The sequence below is a fragment of the Leuresthes tenuis genome, unplaced genomic scaffold (assembly GCF_036924035.1).
Source record: "Leuresthes tenuis unplaced genomic scaffold, fLeuTen1.0.hap1 SCAF_11, whole genome shotgun sequence".
Taxonomy (NCBI): domain Eukaryota; kingdom Metazoa; phylum Chordata; class Actinopteri; order Atheriniformes; family Atherinopsidae; genus Leuresthes; species Leuresthes tenuis.
Window position 1 is genome coordinate 36,172,117 of NW_027325365.1, and position 14,371 is coordinate 36,186,487.

Sequence of the window (14,371 nt, forward strand, 5' to 3'; positions counted from 1 at the left end):
TACGGACACAGCTCTCACATTAGGAATACAGAGACCAAACAGCCCGCATGAGCGACCCCAGCATCCCATATTCCCAAAGCACCTCCCACAAGACCTCTCGGGGCACATGGCCATAGGCCTTCTCCAAGTCCACAAAACACATGTAGACTTGATGAGCAAAATCCCATGCCCCCGCAATGATCTGTGAGAGAGTAAAAAGCTGAGCCATTGCTCCACGGTCAGGGCAGAACCTGCATTATTCCTCCAAGGTTCAACTATCAGATGGAGCATCTTTTCCAGCACCCGGGCATAGACTTTCCCAGGGAGGCTGAGAAGTGTGATACCCTGGCAGTTGGCACACACCCTCCAATCCTCTTTTTTAAAAATAAGGACCACCGATTTGCCAGTCCAAGGGTATGTTTATGTATTTGGCAGACACTTTTATCAAAGTGACTTACACTCATATCCCAGGTGAGCAGATAGAGTAAGGGGGTTTTGCCTATATACCCCTACTGGAGGTAGTACCTTTCATGCAGAGGTGTCAGGATTCAAATCCAGGTCACCCACATGAAAGGTGGAAATCTTACCACTACACTAGTCTAGATTCTACACCTGAGGTCCATGCGATATTGCAGATACGTGTCAGCCACAACAGCCCCACAACATCCAGAGCCTTAAGCATTTCCAAGCCTATCTCATCCACCTCTGGGGCCTTGCCACAAAGGAGTTTTTTGACTACTCTGGTGACCTCCACCAGGGAAATGGACTCGGACACCCCAGATGCCTCCAGCTCTGACTCCTGTACAGGAGGCATGTCCCTCAGGTTCAGAAGCTCCTCAAAGTGTTGCTTCCACCTTCCAACTATATCCTCATTCAAGGTAAGAGGATCACCACTCCTGCTGAGCACAGCTTAGGCAAGACCACTCCAACCCCTCCTGAGTTGCCAGGTGATGCCCCAGAACCTCTTTGAGGCTGACCGAAAGTCACTTTCCATGGACTTTCTGAACTCCTCCCATGCCACAGATTTTGTTCCCACAACCGCAGCCACTGCTGCCCTTCGAGCCTATCAATTCCTATCTGCTGCGTCAGGAGCCTCCCAAGCCAACCAGGTCCTGAAGGCTTCCTGCTTCAACCTGACGGCTTCCCGACCCACTGGGGTCCACCAGTTCTTGGGTTTCCGCCATGACAGTCACTAACAAGCCTCTGGCCTCAGCTGCTTGCGGCTGCTTCCACAATAGAGGTTGTGAACAGGGTCCACTCGGACTCAATGTCCCCTACCTCCTCTGGCACATAAGAAAACTTCTCACGGAAGGAGATTTAAATAACTATTTAACCACATTTATGTTTATCCTTTGCCAGAAGTTTCAAATAAGATTCTACATCTGTTTGAAACATGGACAGGTTGATGGTGAACCATGGGCTTGACTTTAGGGCTATGCCTCCTCTTCCTGACAGCCACCCAGCCAGCCTGGGTTCCCGGCTTCTCTGGTTCTGCTAAGGGGCAGCTAATGAGGTTAGCTATGCTAGGTACGCTAGGTGGTAACCGACTAAAGGGACCTTGGTAGCTTTTGGGTGATTTTCAACCGGTGCATAGCTGAGCTTCCAATTCAGATAACCTCACCTCCAAAACTACAAAAAGGCAGCATTTGTTACATGTGTTACATGTTAATCTAGAGAACCAGACACAACATTAAAAAGTAAAAATAAACACCAAAGATCTGTAGGAGTGTGTGTTAGAATAGAACAAGTATGCAATAGAGTTAACGATGCAAAAATGTGTAACTTGTAAGATGAAATTGAGTGATTTTTATGTTAAGAAGCATTTTGCTACCTCTTTAACCATATTTAAACTTTTGTGTAGAAAGATGGATATCAAAAACACTCACACAGTTTTTTAAATTTTTTTATTGAATGATCAAAAATAAACAGGACGCCATTGATTTTCAAAGAAAATTCAATTAAAATCAATTCAATTTTATTTTATTTATATAGCGCCAAATTACAACAATTGTCATCTCAAGGCACTTAAATAATATAGTCCAATTCAAGCCAATTGGAATTCAATTCATTGTAATCATAATCCAATTAATTCATATAGAGCCAATTCAAAAATTAATATCTGAGCTAAGGAAACCAATAGATTGCACCGAAACTTGTCTTCAGTCCAATCTCCCGTCCTGAGCCTGAGGGACTGTGGAAAGGAACGACTTCTTTAACAGGAAGAAACCTCTGGCAGAACCAGAACCAGGAAGAAACCTCTGGCAGAACCAGAACCAGGAAGAAACCTCTGGCAGAACCAGAACCAGGAAGGGTGGCCATCCGCCTCGACCAGCTGGGGTTTGAGAAGACAGAAAAGAGGGAAAAGAGGGGGGAAAAACACCATAACGCCATTCAGAGGATACCTTAATAAAATCAGTTATAGTGTGGAGAAAGATATTCTGTACATTAATCCTTCCAATATAGAGCTGTGCTTCCTCCAAGTAGGCCAACCCTGTTGTTTGGCAGTAGACATATATATTGCATGAAACTCCGCCTCTCAGTTCACACTGGCCAGTCAGGTTAAACCACCAGACAAATTAACTGACAAAATTATTGGAAAATAAATTACATGAATACATTTTCAACTCCATTTACTCAGCCCATATATTCACAATTAAAACATTCACTACTAATTTTCATCTCTCAGGATTTGTATTATACCTTAATTTAATCACACTCAAAGCTGAGAATACTCACACTGGCTTCCTATAAAAGAGTTGCTGTTGAGAGGTACTTCCTTTTAAAGCAGAAGATGGCGTTTCTCCAGGAACACTCTGAAAGGTGATGTATTACAAAAAAATGCTTTTAATTGATCAAGCAAATTTTCCTTTCAGAAAGAAGCCACACCTTGAATTAGAGTGTAATAAAAAAAGGGGGAAAAAAAGAAAATGTGAGTATATATAATAAATATGTGACTGTTTTTATATCCACCTGTCTACACAAAAGTTTAAAGAGGTAGCAAAATGCTTCCTAACATTTTAAGTAGTCCAAGAGGAGCAAGAAATTCCACAAAATAGAATCAAGGTAACAGGAAGTGATACAATACGTCTTACTGCAAAGCGTCAGAGATCACCAATTAGCCCCCCTAGGGGCCTTTTCACTCAGTGTGACCATAATATTTGTGTTGAATTCCTCTCACACACTCTCTCTTCCTACCTTCTGGGAAGAGAGAGTAGATAACAACTACAACACAAATATGACCCAGGACACCTTTTACATGATTTAATGCATCAACCAGCTCTTCAGACATATAATTTGTCAGTTTACCAGGAGACTCAGGACACAGACTTGGTTGTATGGGTTCCAAGAGGGTTTTATTATTAAATGCAGCACACAGAGCACAGCAAGGTAGGGTGATCTCCCGGCAGAGCAAAAGAAAAGGGCTATGGAAAACCTAAGCACTCTCCTCAGTAACTATGGCGGAGGATGAGCGCAGCTATGAAAGTTACAAACATAAAAACTCTCCACGCCAGGAGGAAAACAGAAAAGCTATGAACACTTTAACAAAACAAAGACACGCTCTCCTAACGAGGCGGAATAAAACAAAAGACGCACTCTTAACAAAACCGAGGCTCTATGAAACTTTAACGATAACTAAAAGCTCTCCTTTAACGGAGGCGACTATGAATGGTTACGACAAAAATCACTCCTTGAAAACGGAAGAAAAAACAAGGCTATGAAACTTACTGTGTAGAATAAATAAACTAAGGCTATGGACGAGGATAATCTATAAAACAAGATAGCTCTACAGGAGGATCGCTCACTGCAGGCTCGTGGAAACTATGGTTGAAAGAACAAGACAAATGGCCGGTAATGATGCTCATGGGGAGAGACAACATACTGGCACAGGACAAGGGAAAGGCAGACTATTTGAACACATGAGGGACCAAGAGGAACAGGTGAAAACACTTGGGAATCAGGGAAGACAATGAGACACTTGACACGGGAGGAAGGGCAAGATACCTGAAACGAGAGGAGAAGGTCTGTGCTTTCAAAATAAAACAGGAAATGACGAGACAAGACATGGAACAGAACATAAACCGTGACAGAATATCCTTTTTCTGAACCAGCTAAATCCCTGTTGCATGTAAAGAGTAATTTAGGGCTCTCATTAAGACTGTCTTGCAAATAGATATATGGAAATACCGTACACAAAATGTCAAAAGCAACAATGATAAAGTAAAAAAAATGTTTAAAAAATGTATAACTTTAATTACAATCACCTTGCTTTAGAGATCCTTTAAAAGAGACTCTGGTGTTCCGATTATTGCAAGGAACATTTTCATTCTGTCGGAAGTAAGAGTCCTTTATGATTCTGTCGTTGTCTTATGTGCAAATGAAATGAAAGTGATGCTACAGTGGTTTAACAGGTGGAGCCCCTGCAGGCCTTTAAATGACCCCACTTTGTAATCCACTGCCTCTCAGAGACAAAAAACGTGGTGGAGTTATGATATAATGTGGTGGAGAGGAGCTCATTATTGTAGTATTGCATAATCCTTTCAAAACTTTCAAGACGGATTCCGTCTCATTCTTGTCACCTAGTAAAAGAGAACTCATGACAATGTCCTACAAATGACTAATGTGTAATGGTATAATACTGTGACATTATTCCTTTTGTTAATTAAATGTTTCATTACTCACTAAGAAAGTGGGTAAAACCATCTGTTAAATACACAAAACTAAAAAAAGGGTCAGTGTTATTCATTTAGAGTATAATAGAAGCAAACAAATAACATTGAGCTTAAAAGGCCCATGACATGTTTTTTTTCACACTTTCTGACTTATCTGCAGTTTTAAAACAATTACTTATCACACAACACAAAGCTTTTTTTAAAAAAAAAAAAAAAGAATCATTTTAGTATTTCTATGCAGAAGGAACTTGTTTTATCCGGAAGTCTTGAATTCACACTCATGAGGCTTTCTCTTTGCAATCTAGCCACCATTGTATCATAATTCCTGGATTTCCTTGTGTGGTCAAATTATCCAGGCAGTGCCCCCTAGCTAGAATGTACACTGTGTCCATTGCAAGAGCAAAAGATTTTGCATCAAATGGAATGAGTGATACACCACTACTTCTCAGGGCAGAGCACTTAGCAAGTTAACCTTTTTCAGCTTCCCTATCACCAAGCGATGTTGGCTCAGTGCATGTAATTCGTTTTTCCTGTCTTGCAGCACAATCACAAAAATCTTTGGATTTGTTCACTACGCTTCACAGATGACAGTTTTATGAACAGGGCCCTGTGTAGTACTGGCTTTAGCAGAGATTGAGTCTGAACCTCAGGTGGTGAATGAAACTGTTTCAAATGTCTGTGTTGTGTTGACATTGGGTGTGAATACATTTTAGTGCAAACATCAGGGGTACATTGAGTCAAAAGTAAGATAAAGGGCCTAAAAATACTTTTAGTGTGCAGGTCAACCAAAAGTATCCGGTTGTTGAGAAGTGTGTTGACATGATTACTTTTTCGAGTGTTTTTTGTCTGAGTTGGCATTTTACCACACTCCACACATCTGCATCATTAACAAGGAAGTACATGAAAAAATATTTCTACAATGAGGAACTGAAAGAAAGCATAATCCAAAATTATGCACAGTAGCAAGTAAGGGGTATATTTACCAGACAGAGACGTGCTGATCGTAAACTTGCTTTGGGGGTGTGGATTACTACTTCAATAGTGAGGAACAAGCCTGAGTTTGTAAAAGGAATAGTCCCAACTAGATATAGTTATAATCTAATGGAAGTAAATCTGTGTCATCAGATTTTGAAAGAAAAAAGTGACTGAATTTCTAGCACCGAATATCTATGCATTGAAATTATGTATCTGAATGTTTTTCAACGTTAAAATATTCAACCTAAAAAAATTCAACTGCAAAAGCTGAACATCAGCTCCCACTTCAGGTGATAATGGTGCACTTCTACTATGCCATCATCGAGTTCATCCTCACCTCGTCCATCACCGTCTGGTATGCTGCTGCCACGGCCAGGGACAAGGCCAGACTGCAGCGTATCATTCACTCTGCTGAGAAGGTGATTGGCTGTAACCTTCCAAGTCTCCTGGATCTGTACCCCTCCAGGATCCTGAGGCGAGGCAAGACTGCAGCTGACCCCCTGAAGTCCGAGCTGAGGGCACGCAAAATAACCGAACTCCAAGCCCAGTACGACAGGTCTGCCGACCCATCACACATACATTTACAGCCCAGCAACGTGCAAACGAATGTTTCAAGAAGGGTATCAGGGATTGTGGGGCAACATAAAAAACATTTAGTGATGGGGCAGTTGTGAAGGAGTGCTTATAAATACTGTTGCTGAGACATTATGTGAGGGAAAACAAAAAGACGAGATGTGTGAAAAAAATTAAACAAATCCCGATGTCAACTTCAACAGCAACCAGAAAATCAGAAATATTAACAGATGATGTACTGGCACAGCTTGATACAGCTATTTAGAGAGATTCAAGATTCAAGAGGCTTTATTTATTCCAAGGGAAATTGCTGTGCAACAGTTATGGAACAAGGGGGAAAGTACTAAATTAAATAAAATAAAATAGACAAATAAGATAAAATAAAGCTAACATAAAATAACATAAGTAACTGAGTACAATATGTGCGGTGTGCAAATAGCAAACAGCAGCCTCAATAAAGAAAACAGTATGTACAAGCAAGTGATTAGGAGAAGTGGCATTGGGTAAAGTGACATTGGTATTAGGGACGAGCCTTCTTTGGTACTGGAACCAGGCAGGATGTCAGGCTCAGATTGAAGATGCGCTGCAGGACTTCACTCTGGGCTGCACATGTTTTGAGGACCCTTAGGCTGACACCATCGGCACCTGCTGCCTTGCCTGGGCGGAGTCTGCACAGCTCCCTCCTCACCTGCTCAGCTGTGAAGGTCTGTGTGTCGTGTGTTGATGGGGGAGGGGGGAAGTGATGATGGGGGGAGAGAAAGAAGAGGTAGGGCGTAGTCAGGGAGGAACGATGGGGGAGGGGGGACAGCAGGGCTGGAGGTTTGAGGGTGGATGGTTGTTGAGGAGTTGGGGGAGGGGTAGTCCAGAGCACTCACATCAAATCTATTGAAAAACAGATTCAGGTCGTTGACTCGTTCAGGACCCCCTCCCTCTGCTGTCTGGCTACCAGATTGTTTGTAGCCAGTAATGTTCCTCATGCTGCTCCACACGTCCTTTAAGTTGTTCTGGAATCTGGAGTTTGTGCTCCAGATTCCTCCTGTAGCTGTCTTTGCCCTGTTGGATCCTCTCCTTAAACTCCCTGTGAACCCACCTCAACTGTTCCCTATCCCCCACTCTAGCCCTCTTCTTCTCATTCAGCAGGACGTTGATATATCTGCTCTGGTGACCCACGGCTTGTTACTGGGGAAACGGCGTACAGTCACTGTGGGAACAACACTGTCCACACAGAAGTTGATGTACCCTGTTATGCAGTCCGTGAAATCATCAAGGTCCTCACAATGCGAATCACAGAGTAACTCCCACTCTGTTAACTCCAAGCAGCCCTGCAAAGCCATATGTCTCCTGTGACCATCTCCTCACAGACCTAGTGGTCACCGGGAGCCGCTGGATTGTGGTCTGATCTTCCAAGTGGAGGAAGGGCAGTGGAGCTGTAAGCCTCCTTAACATTGGCATACAGTAGGTCCAGTGTCTTATTTTCCCTGGCGGGACAGTCCACAAACTGCTTGAAGGTGGGCAGTGTTGCAGCCAGAATTACATGATTTAAATCCCCAGATTTCGCGATGAAATGCATCAGGGTGCCGTGTTTGGAGTCTCCCAACGACGGTGTGGATGGCGTCAGTCGCGAGCACAGCGTTAGCGGACGGAGGAATGTAAACAACCAGGATGATCACGTGTGAGAACTCACGCGGCAGATAATATGGCCGCAGACTCACGGCAAGCAGTTAAATATCCAAACTGCACACACACTCCTTCACAGTAACATGTCCAGGATGACACCACTTGTTGTTAATAAGAATAGCAAGCCCCCCACCTTTCCTCTTGCCACTCTCACGGTGACTCCTGTCTGCACGAACAGTCTGAAAGCCACCCACAGTTATGTTTAAGTCCGGGATGTCCTCGTGGAGCCACGTCTCAGTGAAACACACCACGCTGCTCTCGCGAAACACCCGCTGAGTCCTCACCAGGCCCGCCAGCTCATCCATCTTGTTAGTGAGAGACCTTACGTTCCCCATGGTGAAGGAAGGGAGATAAGGTTTATATCTCCTCTTGTTCTCCTGGTGTTTTTGTCCAGCCTTACATCCCCTGTACTTTCTCCTCAGCTCTGTGGGGATTTCAGGCCTCTCCCATATAAGCTGATGGTAGTAGCGACACCAGCTGATCCCGAGTGTAAACAATAGCCCAGCCACAGTGTTGAGCCCAGATGGAGACGCGGTCGGGGAAAATTTACCAAAGAATGAGGCCCACGGTCAAAAAGCATGAAAGAAAATTCCCAAACATAATTGGCTAGGTTAGCTCAGCCACTTACTGGAAAAAAAACCTGACAATATCAAACAATAAATAGAAAAAGACAGCGAAAGGGAGAGAGCAACTATTGCTGGCTGCCGCTCGACACAGCGCCGGAAGTGACATGAACGCACCATGCATATCTTTGGTCGTCTACAGATGTAACTGATAATGCCCAGCTTTTGGTGTATGTGAGATTTTTTTCATAAAGATGAGAAGGTGCTCTGTGAGGACCCGCTGGGTGTAACGCCACTTGAAACACACACAGGAGTAGAGGACATGGCAGCAATAAAAGAGATGCTGAGAAAGAGGGGCATAGATCTGAAGCAGGCTGTCTCTGTCACCACAGATGGTGCCCCTGCCATGAAAAGAGCAGGGGTGTGTGTCTAGGATGAAAGAGGACAACCCAGATCTTGTGTGTGAATCAGACATTCACACTGAACATATTTGTTTTCTGTCAAACAACTCAACAGTGCAAAAGACCTGATCCAGCTCTTATTTCTTTATATTTCGCTTCCAATCAGCCAGACTTACTTGTAACCTTTTAATGTGGTCTTAAGCAATAGTTCTCTGGGCTTTTTTTGATGGTCTTTCAAAGTTTTATCTAAGGGCATCAGCAGTTTTTTTTTTCAGAGGAACATATTTTTTTTGTTTGTTAAGCCTATTAGCACTAACCTATGAATCATTCAAGCATGAAAAAGAAACTTAACTCAAGTGTTGTGTCTACACATAAAAAAGCAACTTAGCCAAAAAACTAATTGAAATAGTTTCTTTCGGCACTTTTTTGCTAGCAGCCTGTCACAAAGAGACACACACAAAAGTTACCACAGACAGAAAATTACATTCCTGCAGCAACAAGGTAATTCCCAAAGAGCTATTAGCAAGAAACTGGGCATATCTCAACATGGTGTGCAGTGTGTCCTTATAAAGACTGGGGCCATCCTCCTAATATGTTCTCTCCTCCCTCTTCATGTACAATCTCAGGGTGCTGGATTTAGAATTCACACGCAGTGATGAACTCTCTTGTCTTGTTTATGGTAGTCTCTATTTTCTGCTTTGGTCAGGTTATATCTTTACAGGAACTTGGTTGTGGCTAACTTCCTTTCAGCCTCCTTTTGTTTGCCATGTGTCTGTGGGACCCCACATCTGCTGTGCTGCCTTCTTGTTGTATATCCTGGTGAGATGAATCACTTAGTCCTGCCGTACAGTTAGAGCTTATCCATGTAGGAGGTTGCTGATGATTGCTCTGCTTTGGAATTGCTATCCAAAGCCACTCTTTATGATTATTTGGCAGAGGGGGTTCAGCCCTATGCAGAACAGAAGCAGACTCAAATAATTTCCTTAGTTGATGCTGCACTTGATGCAACAGTTGGCTTAGAATTGGCCTCAAGTGTTGTTTACCACTCCTCTCCTTCATGTGATTTGCGTGTACTGCCACTTCGTCAGCACACTGTAATTATGAAAGATGCCTGTAATGTAACATAACTTTTTGAAAATGAGGATCTAATGAGGACGAAACAACTGTGTTAAACCAACATGCTTTTTATAGTTTCTTGTATGAGGCTATAGGTGTCTCTGCTCTCTCCTTTTCAGGACATTAGAAGATGATTTCATCCTAACCCACCTAAATATTTAGGTGGTCTCGAATCGTTGGATTTAATGGCATGTTGTTGGTCTGAGGTAGTTTTTTTGTCCATGGAAATATCAGCGGTTTTATGATTAAGATTCAAAATATTTGGTGTGGCCCTCTGATGGGCTGGTGACCTGTCAAGGGTGTACCCCTCCTCTTGCCCAATGACAGCTGGGATAGGCTCCAGCCCCCTGGGACCCTGAATTGGATTAAGCAGGTGTAGGAAATGGAAGGATGGATACATGCTGTTCTTTTCCCTGGGTCAATTAGAATAATTCTACACAGTGTTTAAGGGGTTGTGTAAGTTAATGCAAAAGGAAACTTACAATTTGATTGTTTCTGAATAAACTTAACGAAGGACTATTTTTATCCGACTGTCACGAAAGTTGAAGATGATTATGATATGAGGGGAGGAGGAGGAAGAGAAGAAGGGAGGAGGAATGTCATCAGTTAATAAACCTAGCCTCCTCTGCCCGTCATCTTAAAGATCGAACAATTTACCGGTCCCCCCCCTGACTACAAGAGCCTAGTCGTGATGACCGTCCGCGCACAGCGCTGCAGCCGTGACGCTTGATATTTCCTCCATCAAAACTGGTAGATTTCTCTGAGCAACTCGGTGTGAACGCTGGCACTTTGGGACACACACACACGCACACAAACCGTCGGAGACTGCCTCTGTTCTCCAGTGCGCACTTCGCCCCGTCAGAGTCCACCAAGGCTTCCTCTTCTTTCATTTCTGGATTCAAAACTTGCTGGACGTTAACGCAGAGAAGGAAAGGATAGTGTGGTTTCGGTGAATGTAGCGACTGGCTGAGTGTTTTTCAGCGGAGCGCACAACGGTGCTGCTGGAGTCCCGTCTCACATCTGTCCGTATTAACCCCCACTGGGTGTCCCGAACACAGAAAACATGGTGCTGGTCAGGATTGTACTTGTTCTTCTCATCCCAGGTAGGAAACGTCCACTGGTTTGATTTTTTTGAACATGAAAGAGAAATGTGCTCTGAGGCTCTTGAAAGAAAGATCAGTCTTTGTTTCGATTGTCACAGACTCGCAACTTGGATGGAGATGAGGCTCAAGAGTGAAAAGTCTTTCTTAATTTGTAGCCTCGCGTCTTGTCTGTTTTTTAACTACTTTTTTATTTGCTTTAATTCCTCCTTTATAGACTTTATGGTCCGTTTTTATCTCTCCATTCAGCACAGTAAAAAGTGTAAATTACATGACTCAATACTCCATCCTCAGAAATCGTTTTAGTCTCAGAGAGTCAGTTCTTGGCTCAGTTCTCACTCAATACCAGGTATCTCTCGATATGTTTGCATCTGAAACGCCGTTAGGCTACGCCCTGCCAACTGAACTGAAACTTTATTGCGATGGGACCAGAAACACCCTGACCAAGCCAGGCTGTGCTCACGGGCCACAAAGAAAGAATTATAAAATTGTGATGAATTTATCATTTTCTACAGTAAATTTCAAAGACGCAGTTTTACGTTGAATCTTTTATAAGGCTTATAAGGTCAAAATGAGTTTTTAGTTGATGGGATTATGATTTATTTAATTTGCATTATGAATTATGAAATCATTTGATTATGAAAACGGCAGAAAAAAGGTTTGGTTTGAAAATCCAAGAATGAGTCAAAACATAAATCCGACATGGATACTCAGACAAAATCCTGAAAATCTTCACCCTGAAATGCTGCTGGGATGAAGGTGTATTCAAACATGGCCTCCTGTGATCTAAGGAGAAGATTTGCTTATTAGAACATTTAAAGTTAGTGTGAGATTCTACCTGCATTATGGAGTTTATAATTGTAATTAATTGGCTGTTTTCTGATCTCTGCTTGTGCATATATTCTCTACACTTCCACATATCTCCACAGTTGATGGTGATAGGCATCTCATTTTTTATTTTTTTATCATTATTTATTTCTAATTCAGTTCTAAATTGTACTCTGACAGCCTTGGCTATATATTGTGTCATGAAGATGCATGTTATTTTCTTCTTCACAATGGGGCCATAGCGTACCTAAACAATAAACTTAATTTCCAAAAATGATTAATTCTATCAATTAATAATTCTATCACATGCATGGCATCACTTCTTGAGAAGTTCATTTTCTGTATTTTCAGGCTTCAATGTAGCCACTTCGTGATGATCTGTTTGTAATAAATTAACCTTCTGCTGGCGGTGAGCGTGATACAGAACTGAAGTTCACCTTGCTGAATTTAATGAACCTTTTCTCTTGGATTTTAGTGTCAGATTATGTGTCTGTTGTCCAGCACCAAAAGCTTTTTGAAAAAAAAACCAAAAAGAGAATGAAAACTGGCTTCTAAAAATGCTGTTCTGTTTAAAACACATTTGAGGGGTGTGGTAGACCCTAAAGTTCATGTAACGACATTACAATGCAGTAAACTGTATCTGCTGAAGGGTGAGGAACACTGTGTCTGAAAACCATGGATATGATGGGTCATTATGACCAAATGGTCAGCAGTTCAGCCCCCTTTTTTCTCATCTACAATCCTGAGGTCAGGCAAATGCTTTCAAAATCTGCAGATTAGATAAGAGTAATATTTATACACTTTTCAAGTGAATGTGAAAGTAGGGACCAAATTATGTTTTACAATTCAGATAAATAAAAACACTAGCATAACATCTAATTTATTGTGCTTTAATTTTTTCTCTTAGTTTTTGATTATTTCATCTGAACCATTCAGAGAGTGTTAGAGGGCAGTGTCAGTGCTTCTTCAGGACATGTTGTCTTTTAATGGCTGTTACAGACACATAGTTTTCACATGATAAGATAAGATGAAAGCTGACAGAGCAGAGCAAACCAGGAAATCACCTGACTAAAAGGTAACAGTAGATAATCCCATTACAGATTGTCTATATGTCAAATCTGCATCCAGACATATGGACAGTTCAGTAAGAGAAGATATCAGCTAATGAGTTAATGGTTTAATTTTCAAAGGCTACATTACCTGCATTAATTGTGTGTGTTGTTCATGTTTTTTTTTAATGTACAGTTTTTGTAAGGTTGTAGTTAGTATTTTTATTTGAGTGGTATTCAATTTGTTTTGTCTAATGACCTCAACAATCTCGTCATTGAACTGGTTGATGAACTGGTTGATATTGTCCATATGTGGGTTTCAGTTTAGTCTCAACCTGTACTTTTACAGATCAGTGTATCAGAAACCGGAAGTGTCATTTCTTCATTACCATAGCGTCTTGTTGACGCTATGGCCTTTTCTGTATTGTCCCAGGTATTGGAGCTGACAGCTTTGTAGAAGGCTGAGGCATGTAATAGGCCTATAGATTAAAACCGCAATGGAGGAAAGTTTCTGTGATTATTATATCTAATATATATGTTATCATTGTTGTGATAATTTGTCCTCTTACCAAACACACATAGTTTATCTTCACTATTAACTACTTATTATACCCATATTTATGTTTTTTTTTTTGTACCACACAAGGCATTTCAGTCTGAGAGCAAACATGACAATAAGACAAGATTAGAGAAGGCCCACATAGACACTTGTTTATATATTTCAAGCTTTTATCTGTTTTCAGATTTTCTGAGCTACTTCACTGCCCTCTGAGCATTTAAGATTGACAATCCTTTGTTTTCATCAAAGCTGTGGCAGGACTAATGAAATCTCTGCACAGTGTCTTTATATATGACTGTGGTCTGTATTGCAGCAGCCCCTCTGTGTTTATTAGCAGTGTTAATGATTGTCTAGCTTGTAGTGAAGCTGTAATGTTAGTTGACAAGCTCATATAGCTCCCTGTCTCTTCCCTCAGGTTCACCCACCCACCCTTCCTCTTCTCTTCTTTCCCTTCTTCAATGCTTTCAGGTTGTGTCTGAATTTTCTTTTTTTTTCAGTCTCAATCTAAATTCCCTGTCGGATTCAGCCGTGCGTTTGAATAAATTGTTCAATGAGGAAGTGCAGTCAACCGACACTGGTGTGCGAACACATTTTAAGCAGCAGTGGTTGACGTCTTATCGGCATACAGGCAGGTGTGCATGTATGTAGGTATTTCTAGTGGTGGTAGGGTGCATAACATGGCTATTTTTGTACAGACAGTACGTATGGGTTTTTGAGGACCTTTACTGATACTCATACTTTGGCAGTTAATCTGTCCAAGATAAATATATTTGGATATTAATTTTGACCCTTCCACATACAGTTTTTTTTGTTTTTGTCTTTGTTCATCTTAAAGGTTTTGAGTTGTTTTTGACTCCTACATACTGGTTTTTGAGTAATTC

General features: G+C 41.7%; 1 protein-coding gene across 1 annotated transcript in view; it reads left to right on the forward strand.

Annotated features, from left to right (window-relative positions):
- Positions 1 to 10,607: 10,607 nt before the first annotated feature.
- The window catches only part of gfra3 (GDNF family receptor alpha 3), a 109,996-nt gene continuing 106,232 nt past the window's right edge, over positions 10,608 to 14,371 (forward strand). Inside the window, exon 1 of the mRNA XM_072396314.1 lies at positions 10,608 to 11,057. Within this exon, the coding sequence (XP_072252415.1) occupies positions 11,018 to 11,057 (40 nt within the window). The 5' untranslated portion in view covers positions 10,608 to 11,017. The remainder of the gene's footprint in view (positions 11,058 to 14,371) is intronic.